The sequence below is a fragment of the Aristolochia californica genome, unplaced genomic scaffold (assembly GCF_029961685.1).
Source record: "Aristolochia californica isolate CCGP_79_NKW_82.1479 unplaced genomic scaffold, dmAriCali1.0.hap1 SCAF_3, whole genome shotgun sequence".
Lineage (NCBI taxonomy): Eukaryota > Viridiplantae > Streptophyta > Magnoliopsida > Piperales > Aristolochiaceae > Aristolochia > Aristolochia californica.
This window is the reverse complement of record NW_027181992.1, coordinates 42,328,780-42,349,653: the sequence shown is the minus strand read 5'-3', so window position 1 is coordinate 42,349,653 and position 20,874 is coordinate 42,328,780. Positions and strand designations below refer to the sequence as shown.

The window sequence follows — 20,874 nt, the reverse complement described above, 5'->3', positions numbered from 1 at the left end:
CACTGCTGGATAAGAATGGCCGTAATGGTTCTTGTCTAGACGTCTCCCGATTTCCTTCCTTTATCTGCTTAATTATTAATCCATGTGATCCATGGTCGGTTGTCGATATTAGTTTGCGACAGTAATTCGTTCACCCATTAAAAGGAAATTGAAAAAGTTACTTCAGTTACATTATTTGCCATTCGGCGCATCCAATGCAAATAGGAAAGGAAGGGACCAGACCGGAGGTGTTGGCCGGTAGTGGGACCGACCAACCCAATGGATGGGCCCATCATTCAGTGAGCGATGACATGGCGTAAGTAAGAACTCCCCCCTCTACCAAGTCCTCGCTCGAACAAAAAAACTCGCTGCCTTGTTCCTCTCGTTTTTCTCGCTCCTCCTACCGCTCCGGAGATTCTTTTCGCCGGAACTTTTACAGGGCTATATTTCCTACCTCGGTAACCCATGCTTTTCGGTTCCTATTGTAATTTGTTTTCCTCCTGGACCTGCCTTTTCTTTTATTTACTCCTCCGATTAATAACTGTAGTAATTGGATTGTCTTGTCCCTCCTTCTTCTTTATAATCATTTGTCGTTTGATGATGTGTGAACGATAACCGATGTTTTCATTTGGAAGTTTTTTCTAGGGAAGTATTACTTGAAAGTTCAGTATTACTTAATCTATCCATTTTTCACCGATAATCTGCCATTGTCCTTAGCTTTTTTGGTTTTCTGGAGCTGCCTTGAGGTTTCTATTCTTCTTTTTTTCTATTTTTTATATTCGTTTCCTTCATGATTTTCATGGATTGAAGCGCTTCGAGTTATTTATTATAGCTTTTCTGGTTTTCTGCTTGAATTTTATTGATTTTGTGAAACGAGTACATGTGATCATGTATTTTCAGTAATCTTCTCTCAGTAAAGATTTTCTTATTACTTGTTCTTTGACTTAGTTTATTGTCTGATTGACAAAGGCATGTAGTTTACAGAGCTCTAATTAATCTGCTTTGGTCTATGAGTGTGTGCGTAATCGGTGGACGAAGAAATTTCACTTGGTTAGTCGTCTTTGCCGCAGGTGTAATCTTGGAGAGCTATGGTTGCTATGATCAGGTGACTTGGGGTTGAGGAGTAGATAGGAATTGAATCAGAGGAGACAGTCTCACAACATTAACCGTCGGTTAAGTTGGAAGGTAGGTAGTGAAATGGTGTTATTGGCTCTTAAATATATAAATAACTTTTAAGTAAAGCAAGATATTTTTGTTTGTGCTTGTTGGGTAGTGTATCCAAACTGGCTGATATAGAACCACGTTACATCTCTTAGTTCATAAGAATAAATTACCCAACCACTTTGAGTGTCTAATTCTTTCCTCCCACAACTGTTCGTCCAATGCCTCTTTGACTGTAACATGAAGTTATTCCACTAAGATAGCAACACAATGCCTCTCATATACTTTAATACATTGTACTGGGCTTGGTATCATCTCAGCAGTGAAGGCTACTGTGTTGCTTTTCCATGACATTCTCAATATGGTACTTCTTGAACTCTTTGTTTTCTTTTGGAACAATTCTTGGAAAATTATATTGGGTAGTATTTGTTATATAAGGAATAGTTGAGTAGTAGCTAGCAGGAAATACAATTGGATTATAGAAAATTAAGTACCTTCTGAACATGAAGTTAGGATCTAGTGAGATCCGTTGTTTGCAACACTAGAGCTGGTGGCATTGCATGTTTTATCTTTGGAGTACCCTATGACCTTAATTACACCAAAGTCACAGTTTCATTCACTTGATCTTGTCAATATACATGGTTTTCTTACCTTTGTTACTGTGACTCACTATGTAACACCAATTTTGGTTCTTGTCTTTCAATTTACTCTTTATTTCACTTGGTTGATGCGTCTGGTTCAATCTTCTTGTAGTTAGTATAGTGATCTAGGCTCATAACTGGGAGAAGAGGTATTAGGTGAAAAAAACTAAACCAACATGATTCAAAGGCCACAAAGATAGAAATCGGATGTCGATGTTTGATCATGTGAGAGAAAGGACAATTTTTTGAACTTTTGATATCCACTTTTGTTTTCACAAGCTTAGTGATATCTGAATCACCTATTTTTAGGTGAATAAAACTAAACCAACATGATTCAAAAGCCACACAGATAGAAATCGGATGTTGACGTTCAATCATGCGAGAGAAAGGACAATTTTTGAACTTTTGACATCCACTTTTGTTTTCAAAAGCTTAGTGATATCCTGGTTCACCTTCATCTTTTATGACTTTAGTTATCCTGAATTGTGTACATGATGATGGAATACATGCTTCCTAGCTTTCAACACCATGCTAAGCTTTTTGTTAGTACAGCTGGTCCATGGAGTGATGAACTTCTTCTCAGCTTATCCTCTCTAAGAATGATTGATAATGCTTGGACTTCATGGCATCTCCAAAGATTTTTAGCCTGTATAGGAAATGCCAAAAAATTGGTGCTTTGCATTAATTGCAAGTACGAATTTTCCTAAAAAAAGTTGCAAGTACCAATCTTTTGTCTGATCTTCTTGTGCTCTTCCTTCTGAGCAAAATCATATATGAATTCTCTTGGAATGTCAAGTTACATATTTAGTGATAGCTTCTTTCATTGGTTATTGGCTTTTTATGATACCTGATTTTTTAGAACTATTCGGTTTCATTTATTTCTCAGTCAGTAATAGCTTATAAGATCTCAATTTTCTCTCTTTCTTTTCTGAACGATGGAATGAGATTTTATTGATGGGGAAAAAGAAATGTCAATTCTTTTCTCTTTTTTTTTCTCTCTTTTTTAACTTTATTTTTCTATTATACACTCTGCTATTGAAGGTTTTTGAAACATTAATAGTTACTCCTGTGAAGATGTCCAAGGATGAAGGTTCAGGAAGTCCTGGTTGGTCTCCCTCCTACTGGATGCAAACAACTGAAGATGTTGCAAGAGCTGTCGCAGCTGCAGCTGCAGCTGCCACTACGCGCTCTCCACGTCCTTCTGTGGTCTTTTCATCCAAAGATGATAATGGTGATAGCCAAATTCAGAAGCTTCAGAGACATGTTGCTAGAGTATTGAAAGGGTTCTCACCTCCCCCAGAAGTAAAGAAAAGAGGAATGTACAATCCAGAAGTTCTTACCAGTCAAAAACGTCAATGGGCAAGCTTCCAGTTGCAGTCTTTGGTAAGTTTTTCTGCTTATGTGGTTATCTTCTATGTTGATCACTGTGGGCCAAGAACTTGTGGTTCATTTGTCTTTTAGTAACAGTCCATCCTTTACTTTTTTAAAGGTAAATTGTTCAGTCTCATCTTGTACTATTTTTGAAGGGGTATGTTTCTCTGTGTGACAGCAGGAACTGGAGATTGCCATTATATCGTTTTATGAATGTCAGCAATAAAAAATAGTCATGTTGTTCATGTAGAGTCTCATCAATACCTTTTCATGGGCAACTCCTTCCACCTTATTCCCTCTTCTTACCCTTCTTACCCTTCTCACCCTTCTCACCCTTCTTACCCTTCTCTTATATGTGCTTGAAGGTTTGTCCCTATATGTCTTTTTCTCTGTTTTATAAAATCTCCTGCTAATCTATTCGGATAATGGATTTTTTGAATTGGTGGTGACAATTCAATAATGAATAATAAATATATTAGTTAGGAAGAGAAGGTCTTTATCTTCAAGGCAAAGAGGAGGAGAACAGCTCAATCCATTAGGGTACAAGAAAGTTTTGCTTACAATGATGTGAAAGTGAGATACACTTTCCTTGGCTAGAGAATCCGTGATACATAATGGATCACATGCTGCCTTTTGATAGTTGATGCTTAGCAAAAGTCTACAATCTCTTCAAAGAAATGGCTCCAATCTCCAAGGGGCACCAATTACTTGACCACCAAGACATGGCCGTAGGTGAATCTCATGTTGGCCTAGGTGGGTTCTCAAGAGGGTGGCGAATTGAGATTCTAAGTTAAAAAAAATTAAGCGCATGGAGCATTGAAATAAAGTATGACAAATAATAAAACAAGAACACACCATAAAGGGAAAGATTTTTTCTTCTCAATGCTCCCTTAATTCCACAACGGCTGAACTTCAAAGCCTTCTTAATGGGCTCCGTGTCTTTCGAGATCACTGCTTCGGGAATATCCTGATTGAGGCAGACTCCAAGGTGGTGATTGGTTGGTGTGAGAATGCCTCTGCCTTCGTGGCGACATTGGGATACCTTTTTTGAAATTTGGGATTTTGTCAATCTTTTTGGCTGTTTTTGGTCTCTCATTCCGAGATCAGCACATTCTGTGGCTAATGCTTTAGCCAAGTAAGGAGCCTCCTCAATGTAGATAGGGCTGCTGCAATGATCCCGGAAGATGTGGAGTTCATTGCAGAGGCCATGGAGCTCAGTTGTTGTGGAATAAGCAATACCTAATGGGCCAGGAAAGGAGATGATGATCTTATTGCCCATAGAGTCACGGATGACTCCACCAAAACCCGCTTTCCCGAAAAAACCGAGGGAGGAGCCGTCAAAATTTAACTTGAGAGCACTGGGCTGCAACAATGACCACTCCATGACTATCGGGGGCTTCGAGTGCACATGTAATTGAGCAAGGCAATACGAGTTTTCTCTAATGGAAGAGCCAAAAAAGGGGGAGAAAACCTTCTTGGTATGAAGCCAAACAAAAATATTCCCTAAAATGATGTCTACGACTCTCTCTGGAGATTCAAACTTGGCGTTGAAACGCCTACGGTTTCGTTCAATCCAAAGACCCCACAAAATGAAAGCAATGCAAGCGGAGATCATCAATCTTCCAAGGCTGGGGACAAAGAAGCTAAGGAGCATATAACTGGCGGCAGATACCCTCCAAGAGAAGGGGCATAATAAAAGAAGTCGGTCAATTGATTCCTCTGTCGAGCTGCAAAGGGGGCAAATGAGATCAACTGAGGGCTGGCCACGCCTTCTAAGATCGTTCGCCAAATGAATTTTGTTGAGACAGGTGCTCACATGAAGAATTTGACTTTGAGAGGGGCACAAAGACGCCAAGTGAAAGCCACCTCGTGCTCAGTACTATTTGGGAGCGACCCCCTGAGTAAGTAATAAGCTAAGGTGACCAAGAAAGATCCACTCCTCTTAGGCCACCAAATGAACTTGTCCCAGACAAGAGCATGAATCTAGGGTGGCTGAATGGAGTCCAATATGCGGCTGGCCTCCAAAGCCTCAAGATCCGATAAGCCCTAGCATGGGTGGAGGTTCCACCCACCATCACAAAAAGCCTCAGCTACCAAAATCCTTCTTTGCAGGGAGAGACTGAAGTAAGTTGAAAAAGAGCTCTACAAAGGTGCATTGCCCGTCCACCAGTCTTCCAAAAATCTGATTGATTGACCGTTGCCTACGTAATAACGAATAGCAAAGGAGAAGATCGAGAGAAGGAGATAAAGAGATCTCCAAATAGGTGATAAACATCTTTTGTTCCCGCCTGAAGTCCACCAAGTAGAGGGATTGCTGAGCTTAGCATACACCATATCCTTCCAAAGATTGGGAGCGGGCGAGCTGTATCTCCATATCCATTTAAGGAGCAGAGCACGATTCATGTCCTTGGATAACCGAATTCCTTGGTCCCCAAGGGAATTGGGGAGGCAAACATCAACCCAGCTGACCAAATGATACTTGAAACCAGAACTAGGGCCTCGCCACAAAAATCTCCTTTTAATATTTTTCAGTAAAATAATTCGGGATTCCAACAATTCTGGATTTGAGGAGGGTGAGTCTTCCGGCCTTGCTGAGCAAATGCCCCTTTCAAGTGGCAAGGCGCAACTTGATCTTTTCAATCACCGACACCCAGAGATCCTTGTTGATACGACTCAAGAATAACGGAAAGCCTGAGGTAAGTGGTGGGTGTGGACGAAACAGTGCAGCCCAACACTCTAGCCATATCCGAGAGAGTCCCCTGATCAATGTTGAAACCCAGCAAATAGGTCTTTCCTCAGTTAACCTTTTACCTGGAACTCAAACTCTAAAAGCCCCAACATTGCCTTGATTCTTCTAATACCCTCCATAGTCTCGTCCCTGAAGATCATAGTGTCGTTACGATTCGTAAACTCAAGACCATTGTCTGTACGAAGTATATGGATAAAAGTCGCAATCTGATTCTTTATTTCATTAAAAAATAACTGAAAGGCATAAAAAACTTTAGATTTTTCTCGCATGAGAAAAATCAAGTACATCTACTAAAATCATCAATAAAGGAAATAAAATACCTATGGCTAAACTGACTAGTCACAGGACAAGGACCCCAGACATCTGAATAAACATGCTCAAAAGGTTACTAGTTTTATGAGAGGAAATAGGAAAAGGAACTCCTGTGATGCTTGCCTGGTTGACATGACTCGCATTGGAAAGTAATACTAAAAGGAAGATCTAAAACTATTTGAATCAGTTTTGCTGGAGATGGATGACCAAGTCTGAGATGCCACTGAAGAGGTGAATCAGTTGTGCAGGGCATGTAAAGTACTATCTGAATTGTGGTTGTCCAAATTGTATAGTTCCCCTCTTTCACGAACGAAACCGATCATCTTCCTCGTCACTCCTGAAACACAATGAGTAGGGTAAAACGTGAGATGACAATTCATAGACTTAGCCATTTGACTGACAGACAATAAATTTAAAAGAAATTCTGGAACTAACACTTTAGATTGAGGTGAAAGAAAAGGTGCAGGGTAACATTTCCCATTGTCCGTACTAGTGAAACTAACCCATCAACAGGATTAACATGCTTAACGAGAACAAACTCTTTTAAATCAGAAAATAGCGAGGACACACCTGACATGTGTTTTTGTAGCACTGGAGTCAAAAACCCAAGATGGGGAATAAGACACTGAGAATGCAGACATACCTGCAGAAGAAGTCGTATGTGCCAAGGATTCAGAGGGAATAGATACCTGTGCCATACGCTGGGAAATCTGTTGCTGCTGCTGCGAGATCTGTTGTTGCTGTTGGATCAATTTTTGTAATTCATCTGGAGCACCAGGTGGGATTGTAGTTTTAGACCCTGGTGTTGTACCTTCATGTGTAATAGCATTTGCCCACATAGGCTTCCCAAAATTTTCCCAACATCTATCTGATTAATGATTGGTGAGTCCACAGATTCCACACTTGCGCTCAAATTTACCATCTCCTTGTCCTTGTCCTTGTCCTCTGCCAGAATTATCTCTACCATTGCCTCTTCTAGTCCCTGTACGTCCCTTGGACGTATCAATAGAATTAGATGTTGTAGCTGATGTATTAAGGGCAGTAACTTCAATAAAATTTTTAGTATCTTTTCCAGCTCAAGGCATAATAATCTTTTCAACTCTTTGTACCCTATTAAAGGTAGTATAGAGGTTAGGTATTTCATCTGAGGCCAAAATTTGTGCCTTTATGTTGTCAAATTCAACACCCAATCCATCTAGAAATTTCACCACAAGGAGTTGATTTTGTTGTTTTCGAAGTTCCCTTTCATCTTAATTTCCTACCATATACTCAAAGAAGAACTATAGTTGTCTGTCACAGTTCTGTTACCCTTTTCAAACCAATTTTTTTTTATATAATTCGTAAACCTTGGAAAGATTGCTCTCTTGTCCATAAAGAGCTTCCAAGGACAACCACATAGCCTTGGCAGTTTCAAAGTTCATGACTTGGCTCCTGATTTAGATTCCATGCTGTTGACAAGCCTAGTCATCTCTTGACTGACTTCAACCTCCCAATCATCATCCTGAGGAATAGGAGGGTCATCTCTAATAAATGTCATCTCTAATAAATTTCAACTTTTTCCTGCCCTTCAAATACATTCTAATAGGTCTGGACCAAGTAAGGTAGTTATCACCACTCAACCTATCAGAGGTGATAGTGATAATATCTTTACCATCAGGATTATATGACCCCTTTGCTGGAATGTAAACCTCACTAGAGTCAGCCATATCAGATATAAAAGATAAAATAAATATATTAAATAAACCCTTCAAAAATTCCTAATCAAGTAGTTGAAGTGGCTCCACCATGTAAAAAAACCACAATTTGGGCAGTTATAAGATGTGGGGAGATCAAACAGTCCAGAAAATCCAATAAGGGGATTAAATTCAGAAGAAAAAGTGCATTGCAACCTGCACCACCATTGACGTCAGCAGGTGCATAGATGATGTCAGTGGTTACAGTTCTGGAATTTTGGCGCACACCTCCAAATCAGCATAAAAGATTCTCTTTTGGTGCTTTAGAATATTAGAATATGTTCTTACAACAGTAGGAGAAGTAACCCTAAAGTTATGGCAGAGAAAAAAGGAGAAAAAAATGGATTTTTACTTACCAGTAACCAAAAACGTGGAAAAAGATCTTCCTTTATGTAGATTTCTGCTTCAAAGAGGAGAAAAAAACTCACAAACCTCTGGAAAGATATGGTGCAAGCAAAACTCGGAAAGATATGGTGCAAGCAAAACTCGGCATCTCCTCGAATTGGTGGACCGAGGGGGGAAACAGAAGGCGTTTATCTTCTATCTAGAGATCTCTTTTTCTCCTTCTCCCGATTTTCTCCTCGGCAATCCAGTATTATGTGGGTAACGGCCAGTCTATTAGATTTTGGGATGATTGGTGGTCGGGTGATATGCCTCTTCAGAACTCTTTTCCGTACCTCTTCAGAATATCCAGGCTGAGGAGGATTTCAGTTGCTGAAGCCGCCAGTAATGGGGGCTGGAACATACAGCCTCGCCGGGGTCTATCGGACTTGGAAGCTCTGGAAGCCATGAAGCCGACCAAAATTCAGGCTAACAGATCTGATAAGTTAATTTGGTGGCCTGATAAGAGTGGTTCTTTTTCGGTATCCTCCCCATATCTTGCAATTCAAGGATGGCTCACTCACAGCTCCGGGCATGCGGTGGATTTCACCTGGCGTCTTAGCGCCCCCCTCAAAAGTAAAGTTCTTCATGTGGAGTGCCTACCTCAATAAAATTCTCATAGCTGACAATCTCAGGATGCGTCGCCAACTTGGGGTGGACACCATTTGTCCTTTTTGCCAAGTTGCCAGGGAAACTGTCAGCCACATGCTCCTCTTATGTCCTTTCTCTTGGGGGATTTGGACATCGAATCTCAGCCAAATTGGGTTCCAGTTCTGCTTTCCTGCGGATCATCCTGCAGCCTGTCGGATGCTTGCAGGGACCGCCATACCTGACCTTGGGAGAATGATGATCTCGACATGCTCGACTTTCATTCTTTGGGGCTGAAATTATTTAAGGAAATATTGCTACATGGCTCCACTCTAGGAAAACCTTTTCCCCCTTTTCAAGATCTTCCATCAGAGACAATTGTAGTTGTCTTGCCCAACTCCATACGTCTTCAAAGCCCTAGTTGTTCTTGAGTGGACCTGTCGCTGGCCGGTGTCCTTAAGTTAAAACTTTGATGGCTCCTCTCTCGGCAACCCTGGGTTAGCAGGATTTGGTGTAGTTGTTCGTGACTCTCTAGTGAACCAGATCGTCTCCTTCGCTGGCCCTCTTGGTATTGCGGACTCCACAACGGATGAACTCCACAACCTCCTTGATGGGCTTTGTGCTTTCAGCCATCACTGCACTGGCCCATTCACATCGAGGGAGATACTAAGGTGGTGATCGGTTGGTGTGAGCAATCCTCAGTGCCACCGTGGCGTCATTGGGACACCTTTTTTGAGATTATGGAAATTGTCAGCCTATTTAATTATTTTTGGTTTCACATCTCGAGATCAACAAATTTTGTGGCCGATGGTTTGGCCAAACAGGGAGCTTCCTTGCAATCTCTTGTTTTTACGGGTTAGCTCACCCTTTTTTGTTTCCTTTGGTTCTTTCTCTTAATAGAATCACCTTTCTTAAAAAAAAGAAGAAATTCATTAATAAACAATACACTCTTCCACGTGGAAAGGAGAACGACAACCAATCTTTGAATCTTTCTCTTTCTCTTCCTTGATGAATCCCTTTATCAGAAACTTTGTCCAGCCTTAACCTTACCTGATCATGACCTGAAACCTTGACGGTGGCTCTCTGGTTATCTGCGTTCTCTCATTTTACCAGTCTGCAAATGCCCCTGATGGGGAAGATGGTCAAAGTTCCTCATCACTCCCAAGTACATCATTTAATTGATACTGAGATCACACGTTCTATCTAATGAGCTCTGCATATCTATCTAGTTTAGTTTTTCATCACCTATAAAAGTGCATATTAGTTTTTTAGTCTTGTTTCTAGTATAGTGTTTCATCAACTTAAAAATTAAGTTTCAGTTTCCCAAATTTATTTCTTATTTATTGCAACTATATTCTTTCTTTCCCACAGCTAACCTTGGAATCATAATACTCCCTAGTTCAATTCGTATCTCACTGATTTGTCCTCATCATAATCGTTATAGTTGTTTTCTTCTTGATCATCTTGATTTTCCAAGTGGCAAAATTTTAAAGAGGAGGTACAAGAGGGCCACCATCATCACCTTGGACTTATCTGGGTTATGTTGGGCTTGCCTACATGAATCCTTTTACTCCATTTTGATCTATCACAACTCACGTGACAGGTCGATTATTAGCCAATTCATTAGTACAGGCTGAAAGCCTTTTATTCTTCTTAGCCAAGATGTGCTTGAGAAGGAAATCTTCCAGTGGAGTTAGTATACTTCTATGTTACCTATATGTAGTGTATATTTAAGATACTCGATCTCTGCCAACTTGATAACATAGATAAACCTGCAGTTGCTAGTTCTAATATGGTATGTTGATCCCCGGCCGGTGTGATTGGTCCAACAGTATTCTCTTAAAAGTTTCTGCTGTGTTTTGGGTCCATATGATCTTCTGGATAACTTTCCTGAATGCATGTTTGGAGTAATACGTCTCTGATATTTTTAACATTTGCAGGATCAAAGGTCAGTGAAAGAACCATCTAGGCTTTATGAGAGCATAGTTATTGTGGGGCTCCACCCAAACTGTGACATCAGGGCCCTTCAGAAGCAGATGTTTGAGAAAAACCTTGAAGGCTCTAAGACCTTAAAAATTGCACCCAGTTTTCAGAATCAAGCAAATGGGGAACAAAATATTGAACCTCAGGTGCTGATACTTGATACCTTCTTAGCAAAAAGCTTGTTTAAGTTCAATAGATTAAATTGCTTAATGTTTACTACGGTCAGACCTATCATTTTATTGATGCAGTGTAATGTCTTTGGATTCCATATTCTGGTTTGCATGTTTCTTTATGTTTTTTCGTTAGCTCTTCCAGGTAAATATTTTTACTATTTTTTTATTTACAGGTTTTATTTGTCTATCCTCCTGATAAGCAGCTTCCACTAAAGTACAAGGATCTTTTGTCCTTCTGTTTTCCTGGTGGTTTGGAGGTTTGTGTCAACTTCCAAATTAATATGATTTAACGCTATTTTATGTGAATTTGAAAATCTTATATTATTTTATGTGCCGCAATAGTCCTTAGTTCAGTAAGTTACTCCCAGGTTCATGCAGTGGAAAGAACTCCTTCAATGAGTGCATTGAATGAAATACTCCTTGGACAGGTATTGATCTGTTTCCTGTAGTGGGCTTCCTTGCTTCACTGGATCTTGCAGTTGATGTAATTTGCTGGTCTCATGTTTTAAGATCAGCTGATGGTTTAGCTATTGATGTAATTTTTTGGTCTCATGTTTTAAGATCAGCTAATGGTTTAGCTGATTCTCTAGTTAAAGGTGGGACCACCCACCAATCTCTCATTGAGGGATTCCCTCTTCTGTGTGGTAGCTTTGGTCTTTTTTGGCTCCCTTAATCAAGCTCTCTTTCAAAATTAGTAAAAGGATATAGATGATGACATAAAACATTTTTATCTTTTTATATTTTGCAGGAACACCTCAATCATAGTGATTTATCTTTTGTGTTCCGCTTACAGGTAACTTGCCTTTGCATTGTTTCGCCTTCTCTTTGTCCTATAAATAGTTCTCTAATGGTAAAAAAATGGTTTTCTCGGAATGATTCTTTAGATTGTATTCTGCCACTATTGTTTGAGTATGACTCTCTTCATAGTAAAAGTATGGTTTGCATGTAAAGATTTCTCTTGAAACAGACACTTAAACAGTGGTAATCAAAGTTGTACAAATCTCCAGGTTTCCGAAAGTGGCACCTTCCTGGTTTAGTTCAACCTTGTTTAGCCGGGTTTTCCACTTGGTTGAACCAGAGTGATGTTCATAACTGATGTACATACTCTTCAATTTCATGGAGTAGGGGAGAGAATGGTGCAACTTCTGACACAGATTTAGTAGTCCTTTAGGTGTAATTGTGTTTAATTACATACTCCCAAATTAAATCCTAAATACAAAGTTATTTTTATTTTACTGTTTTTTTAGTTCTGTTTTGATAATACTGCTGACATACTGGTGAGACAAGTGTCTACGGTGTTAGTTGATGGATTTTCCTACCAGAATGTATGAAGGGTTTGTTGATGTTTCTGCTAGGTGGCTGATGACTCTACTTTATATGGATGCTGTATGTTAGTTGAAGAGATTGTTCAGAAGGGTTCAGGGTTGATATCAATGATTTCTGAGGAAGAACATCCCTTCCCATCTTTGGGTCGTCTTCTGATGACAACACCACGGTGTTACTGTATTCTCTCAAGGCTTCCTTTTTTTGATTTGCACTTTGGTGTGCTGAACAGGTGCATACTTTGATTTCTTTCGTCCTCAATTTAGTCATGTTACTTTTGGATCATTTGGAAGAGGTGCATATTTTGATGCTGGATGATTTTTTTTTTGTTTTTGTTTTTGTTTTTGTGGTTACAGGTTTTCTTGTGGATTTTCCTTTTATTTTGGCCTTTTTGTTAGAGGCCTTCTTGTAATTTCTATTCTCTCTTCTTTCTTCTTTTAACGAAATTACCATTTTCTAAAAGGAAAACAGAAAAAAACTTTGGGATCATTTAGATGGTGCATTTATGAACATGTCTTATGTAATGTCCAATGTTGTTAGGATCTCTCTCTCATTCCGTGTATGTTTGTAATCTTTCCCTCAAAAAGTTTAAATGGAAGAGAGAAAGAAGTGAGAAGAAGAAAATTAGAGTGGAACAAAGTTGCTGCAAGCCAGAAGCAGTAGCAGCTAGCAGTCGAGTGCAACCCCTATGCTTTGTTTACATCTACTTAAGAAAAAAGTTACAAATAGAAGTATGCCTTTCTTTCTTAATTACAAAAAAAATTACATTTCTAAAGAACTAAATATATAACTATGCACATAATCAGGTATACAACAAACCTATGAGAGAGGAGATATGACTAATCTACCCATGTGTACAATGGCCAAATGCCCCAGGATTACAATATTTAAAACTCCCCCTCATATTGGAGCATATATATCAAAGAGCCCTAGCTTGTTATAGCATAAGCTCCTTTTTCCTAGGCACCCTTTGCCAAAGCATCTTCAAGCTGATCCGTTGACTTGATATGTGGAGTCAAGATCTTACCACTCATCACTGCCCCTTGAGTGAAATGTCAATCAACTTTTATATGTTTACTTCTATCATAGACTAATTTGGTCATTTCCCATATTTTTCACATTACATTTTTCTCTTATAGTATGACTATTAGATAGAGATTGTCTTATTTTATCTCTAGTTAAATTTTTATTCAATTTATACATATATTTTAGGAGATAAGTATTTTTGAGTATTTAGGGGCATTTTTTTCCGTTTGTAAAATTTCACTTAAATCGTGATTATAAGGAAGCTAAACGGGCATTTCTGGATCGGATGCCAAGGCAACAAAGCTTCTCCTCTTCTATTTTCTCCCCATTATTTTTCATGGTATCAAAGTAGTAATGCAAGTCTTGGGTAAGTTTCTTTCGATTTTGTGTATCTTCTCTCCATTTTCAACATCTCCTTAAAGTTTTTTTTTCAAATTTCTAGACTGGTAGGGTAAAAATTCCAATTTTTCCCTTCTTCTGCCTATCTTAGCATTTGGCTAATGATTATTGCTTCTATTTGATTGATTATTGGGATTTAGAAGTGTTTGATGATCCCAATTTGTAAAAATTTCTCAAATCTGCCTGCATCATCAACCCAATTCTTGCGTCATCATCCATATAGCCTGCATCATCTTGGTTTCTTACAATTAGGTCATTCTTTCATCAATTTATGGTCTCAATTGCTGAAATTGATCACTATTGGTTCAAAATTGAGTGAATTGGGTGCTGAATTGCCCTAATTGAATTCGGTGTGGGGTCCACTTGACTGTGCAAGCATAGAATTTCGGGGAAAGTGTTTCGCTTGGGTTAATTGACGCTCTAGTGTACTGAGTTGTGGTGTTTAGTGATATGTAAAGGCTGATTGCAGCACACGGGTGTTCTAGAGGACTGCTGAGAGCTCATATGTGAAATTCTCTCTGTCTATTTAGATAAATCTGGTTGAATGAATCAAATTATGTACTCTGGTCTAGATATGTTTTGATGTATTAGAGAGCCAAAAGAATGGCAAAATATATAACCGATGATCCCACGGTGCTTGGTACTGATGATTGGGTGATAGAAGATAATTTAGTAATGACCTGGTTGGTCAATAGTATGAAATCCAAATTTAGTGACCAGATTTTGAGTTGTAGTACTGCTAAGGCAATGCGGATTACCTTGGTTTCCATTTTGTCTCAAGAGAGTAATTTGTCAAGGATCTATGAGTTATATGTGAAGTTCTTTAATATGAAGCATGGAGGTAGTCAGTGACAAAATATTTCACTGAGCTGAGGGGAGTACTACAAGAGATTAGTATATTCCATCCTTTTACTATGAATATTGAAGACATTCGTAAGAAAAAAAATAAGATTCAAGTAGCCCAGTTTTTGGATGGTTTGGGGCCTGAGTATGATGCTATTATAGCCCAACTGTTGGTCAATGAGGTTGTTACCACCCTTGAGTAAGCCTTTAACAGAAGAATGAGTCAGGTGGAGCTCTCTCAGAAGCAGTTGTTCTTAATCTTCAATCTTCTACTAGTAAGCCTGATGGTCAGTTTCATGGTGGTAATAATAGAGGTAGACGTCGCTCTTACTCTACCCGTGGCCGAAATGATTGGGGGGGATCGGAAATGTGTTCATTGTGATAGGACTAATCATATTTTCGAGAAATGTGAGGAAAAATTTGGTAAGCCTACTTGGGCCAATTGTATAGTCATAGAAAAGGACGCCTCCTCACATACTGGATCCTATGAGGAAATTGAACAATTATTATAGTGATTGGGTCAATTGCTTCTCATACTACCGAGACTCATCCTCCTTCCTCAACGAGTGCCACGATGGCTAGTACAGGTATAAATGCACTGAATATGTCTCATTACCCCCTCTGGGATCATTGATTTAGGAACTTCTACACACAGTTCGTCATGGGGAGGAGCCAACCCATGTTCTTGGCCGAATAGATCAAGAGGATAGATATTCCGCTACCACATTGAAGAGCTAAGGGGAAAGGGGGTCTCTCTACCTGATTCCCCTGGATCCCTTAAAATACTCGTAGGCCGTTTTGTTGAGAAGAAAGGAGTACTTTGCAGAGGAGATGCAACTTTGAATCCAGAAGCTCCATTTTTCCCTGAATCCCAACTTCCTCAGGAGAGTGTCTAGAAGCTTCCAATTAACTCTGTCAAAGACTTTCTCAAAATCAAGCTTTATAATGCATTTGGGAAGCTTAAAGCCTTAAAATGGTGAATGAGCTCGTGACATGTCATGACCGAATCTAATATATTTCTTCCCTTGATAAAAGCACTCTGACCATTATGATTGGTAATAGGGAGAACTGCCCTAAGGCAATTGGCAAGGAGGCGCACAAGCACCTTGTGGGCACTAGTGGTGAGACTGATCGGCCGCAAGTCAGATGGAAGTTCTGCACCTTCTTTTTTAAGGATGAGGGCAATAAACGAAGTTCCGATGCTCCTATATTTGATGCCATGCTGATAGATCGAGTGGACCATGCAGACAGTATCATCTTTGATGAAAGGCCAGCATCGGCGATAGAATTCCCGATTGAAACCATCTGGGCCCAGAATGCGAAGCAAAGGAAGACCCAGTGTTGCTTTTTCAATTTCCTTACTGGAGAAAGGGAGCTTGATGAGACTAGATGTGGCCGAAGAAATAGTTTGAAAATGAACCCGTTCGAAGAAAGGGCGAATTGGCTGGCAATTAGAATATAATTCTGCAAAAAAGTTCACCAATGAGTCTGAAATAAGGGATCGATCTGAGGTAATTTCACCATTGACGCTGAGCGTGGTGATGCGGTTGGCTCTTCTCCGTGTAGAGGCGACTGCATGGAAGAATTTAGTATTGGCATCCCCTTCAACAAGCCACTTAAATCTTGCACACTGCTTCCAGTGCACGAACTCACTATGAGTGAAGGACTGCATTTGCCCTTGGAGGGCATATCTTTGGGTTTTTTTTTGAGAAGAGTTGTAAATGCATTCAAAAGAGATAAAATACAAACTAAAAAACTAAAAAGACATTTCCTCCACAACAAGATGTTGGAGGGTAACGCCTTTTTTAGCTTGAACATCGGCTAAATGATTAGCAGATCTTGGTACATGTTTCCAAGTACATAATAAATCAGAAGTTAAATTACAGATTTCATCATAAATCTTCCAATGACGCCAAGGAGGTTTTGAAGGCTTGGAGCACCAATTTATAATAACTTGAGAATCCCCTTCGATCAAGAGAGCACCGTCCTTTTTTTGTTTGAAGAGTTTCAGCCCGTTGAGCAAGCCATGTAATTCCGCACAAGTAGAGTCTGATACTCCAATTGGACCCGCATAAGTGTAGAGAAGATTTGCTTGATCATCGTGAATTACTCCACCAAATCCGGCTGGGCCCGGACAACCGAAAGCACTTCCATCAAAATTTAATTTAAAGTGTCCAGGAGGAGGTCTAGTCCATTCTATCATAATAGGAGCCTTCGAAATAAGAGACATTTTCGCAACATTTCTCCAATTTTCCCTCATATTAGTTGCTCTTAGATCACAGAATTCTTTGCGAAGGAGAACCCAAGAGCTAACTTGACCAACTATCTGATCACAGAGAATATTCCGAGGAATAGATTTCTGATTGAATTTGCGATTATTTCTTTCTTTCCATAAATTCCACACAATGTGTCCAACACAACAAGATATTAAGATTTTCCCTAACTTCGGAAGATGGGAGCTAACCAAAGTATAAATAGTGTTTAGCAAATCTTGCGAAGGGCAATATAATAAACCGATCTTGTCCATTAATTCGGTCCAAATCTTATGAGCATATTCGCAATGCAAAAGCGTATGATCTGCTGTTTCAGGAGATGTGTTGCAAAATGGGCATTCTGGATTGGGAATATTAATGCCTCGTCTTTGCAAAGCGTCAGAAGTTAAAATTTTTTTAAGACATACCGTCCAAATGAAAAATTTGATGCGAGGAGGAATCGGGAGCGACCAAGCAAAAGTAACAGGATGTTCTGCGTGAAGAGGATGGTAGGAAATCAAATGATGGTACGTTGAGGCTGAAGAGAACATACCTTGTTTGTTGGGTGTCCAGATGAGGATATCGGAAGAATTTTTTAAGGCCACACCAGAAAGTAAATTGATCAGGCCAGTTGCTTCAACAGTTTCAGAGTCATTTAATGCCCGTCTGAGATGAAGATTCCACCCACCCGAGGACTGCCAATGGTCAGAAATCATTGAACTTCGAGATCTTGACAGCTGGAATAAAAGAGGATAACTTTCCTCTAAGGAACTAGTCCCGATCCACCAATCGGACCAGAAAAGAGTACTTTCACCACTTCCAATATAGCATTTGACGGCGGCTTTGAAGCAAGGTAAGAGTTTGGCAATTTTCTTCCAAACAGGGGATAACTTGTAAAATCTTCCCCCCTCCGTCCACCAACCTCTCTCTTTTCCTGATTTACTTGCAACCATTCGGCGCCACAGTAGATTGGGTTGCATGTTGTACTTCCAAACCCACTTTAGTAGCAGAGACTTGTTGGTGGTAGCAACGTCACGAATCCCGAGGCCCCCCATTACAATTGGTTTACAAACATCAACCCATTTTACAAGATTAACCTTTTTTTCCCCATTTGGCCCATCCCATAAAAATCTTCTTTTCAAAAATTCAATTCTATCCCGAATAGAAGCTGGACAATTGTACAAAGATAAGAAATAGGAAGGTATTCCATGAAGGCATGATTTAATTAGAACCAGTTTACCAGCTTTGGATAAAAATTTTCCTTTCCAAGAAGCCAGACGCTTCTCAAGCCTCTCAACAACCGGAAACCAGGAATTTTTCGAAGGCAGGAAAGGAGTCAAAGGTAAGCCCAGATATGTACTCGGAATTGATGCTACCTTACAACCCAGATAGTTCGCCATTGAGTTGAGAATAGATGCATCAATATTAAAACCAAAGATTGTGGTTTTCTCCCAGCTTATCTTTTGACCAGACGTCAATTCAAAGATATTCAAGATAGCTTTCATGCGTTTTATTTGTCTCATGGACCCTTCTCCAAAAAGAATAGAATCATCTGCAAACTGAAGAATGGGGACGTCTTGGATTGGATCAGAAAAAATAGGACTGAGCCAACCCGAACGTTTAGCAAACCGGATCATAGAGGTAAGGTATTCTCCAATGAGAGTAAAAATAAATGGAGAAAGGGGGTCTCCTTGTCTGATCCCTCTAGAGGATTTGAAGTATCCTCGGGGTTTCCCATTTACCAAAACAGAATAAGAAGGGGAGGAAATACAACTCCTCATCCAGAATTTCCATCTGGTACCAAAACCCATACGGTCAAAAAGATAATCCACCAGTTTCCAGTCAACCCGGTCAAAGGCTTTCTCAAAATCAATTTTCAGAACAAACCTAGGAAGGGAAGATTTTTTGAACGAATGAAGAAGTTCATGAGCAGTAAGAGAAGAGTCCAGGATGTTTCTGTCTCGGATAAAAGCACTTTGACAAGGATTAATTACCTTGTAAAGGACAGCTTTTAGCCGATTAGCCAACAGACGACCAATAATTTTATATGAACTGGAAATGAGACTGATGGGCCGGAAATCTTTAGGCTCCTCTGAATTTGTTTTTTTAGGAATAAGCGCAATAAAAGATGCACCAATTCCAGAGTGAGTAATTCCCACTTGGTGAAAATTGGGAACGAAGGCACATACATCATTTTTTAACAGATCCCAAAAACAGTGAAAAAACTCACCATTAAAGCCATCTGGTCCGGGGGCTTTATCTTTAGGAAGGCCCAGCACAGCCCGTTCAATTTCTTCTGAGGAGAATGGTTTTTCAAGATCAATTGCGTCTTCAGTTGAGATGCGCTCGAAATTGAGCTGATGGATTTTTGGTCTTCTGAAACAGACTTCTGAATATAGCTCTGAGAAATACTTCACCAAAAGGTTAGAAATGGAGGCACTATCCGTTACCACTTGGTCTCCGTTACAGAGAGCAGTGATACGGTTAGTCCTCCTCCTGGCCGAGGCGATGGAATGAAAAAACTTTGTGTTTCCATCACCCTCAGCCATCCAACGAAATCTTGAACGTTGTTTCCAACGGACAGAATCAGAATGAAGAAATGTACGGTATTCAGCATTTAATTTATTTCTAAGCAAAAATTCAGTAGGAGAGATTAACCTTTGTTCCTCCAGTAGATCCAGCTCAGAAATGCGGCGGCGAATCGAATCTTTCTGGGAAGCAGCAGAAACACGGTGATTTTTATCCCACATTCTGATCTTTGCTTTGAGGGCTTTCAGTTTCCGAGGGAGGGCCCAGCCCGGGTTCGGATGATTTTCCAATTCGAGCCACCAAGATGGTTCGGATGGTTACTTCCGAGGAAGAGTGGTTTCTAGATTCCTCCTTAGAGTCAAGAGTGGAAATCTGAGAAAGGACGGAGGCTTTCTCGTCTGAGGAAGAGGCTTTTTCTTGCAGAGGCCCAGGATCGCAACTACGACTTCAGCATCTGGAGCTATGCTGGGAAAGTCCACCCGTTCGGGCCAGCAATGACCATCCTCTCCCAGAAGGACTGGATAGAGGGGTCCGCCATCCAAGCATTGTTGAATTTGAAAGAGGGAAGGGGGGGGGGGGGGGGGGATCTACCATAATCGGCCAATGGTCGGAAACAACCCTATTCAGGACTTAGCCTGTGGCATTGTTGTATAACTGGAGCTAATCGTTGTTGGCTAAGAAGCGGTCAAGCTTGGAGAAGACGGGGTGTTGTCTGCCATTTGACCCAGTGAAGGTCTTCCCAGTTAGAGTAACCTCATCAAGATCCCAACTGCCAATAAAGTCTGAAAATAGCCTCATGGAGGTAGTGATTCTCCAGGAGGGTAGTGATTTCTTGTGGCAGAAGCGGGTAACATTGAAATCTCCTGCAAGCATCAGAGGAATGGGCCACCTCTGACAAGTCCTCAAAAGGTCATACCAGAAGAGATGTCTCTCATGGTGTCTAGTAGGACCATACACACCACAAGGCACCAAATGTTCCCCGATCCTTTGTCTCTCAATTTTATTCCGAGGGAGTAAGTGCCACAACAACGATCGAGCACCTCAATGGTATTAGTGTCCCACACCATCAGAATGCCATCAGCCGATCCAATCGCATCCACAGAAATCTATCCAGGCTCCTTAAGAGGCCACAACTCGCGGATATATCCAAGGGGCAGAGAAGCCGCCTTGGTTTCTTGAAAATAACAACATTTGCCTTGGTAGAGGCAAGGAGGTCTCGAACTAAGGCACGAAGACGCACGGATCCAATTCCATGAACATTCCAAGACAGAATGATCATTGATCACTAGTCTTTTTCTTGGACTTCTCTGACAGGTGGTTATCTTCTCGGAGGGGCTTCGTGTAGATGATGCCCATCACCTTGGTAAGTTCCACTATCTGGGAGGGTGAATGGCAAATGTAGGTATTTGGGGGTTGGGATAGATTCTATCT

At 40.3% G+C, this 20,874-nt stretch overlaps 1 protein-coding gene across 4 annotated transcripts in view; it reads left to right on the top strand.

The window, feature by feature from the left end:
* Positions 1-347: 347 nt before the first annotated feature.
* The window catches only part of LOC137958462 (uncharacterized), a 96,727-nt gene continuing 76,200 nt past the window's right edge, over positions 348-20,874 (top strand). For 3 of the 4 annotated variants that reach the window (XM_068805495.1, XM_068805498.1, XM_068805497.1), the window contains exons 1-8: positions 348-437; positions 1,050-1,164; positions 2,823-3,164; positions 10,856-11,044; positions 11,245-11,328; positions 11,440-11,499; positions 11,820-11,864; positions 12,427-12,626. In XM_068805495.1, coding sequence (XP_068661596.1) covers positions 2,856-3,164; positions 10,856-11,044; positions 11,245-11,328; positions 11,440-11,499; positions 11,820-11,864; positions 12,427-12,626 — 887 coding nt within the window. In that variant the 5' untranslated portion in view covers positions 348-437; positions 1,050-1,164; positions 2,823-2,855. The remainder of the gene's footprint in view (positions 438-1,049; positions 1,165-2,822; positions 3,165-10,855; positions 11,045-11,244; positions 11,329-11,439; positions 11,500-11,819; positions 11,865-12,426; positions 12,627-20,874) is intronic. The other variant, XM_068805496.1, reaches the window with a different exon arrangement.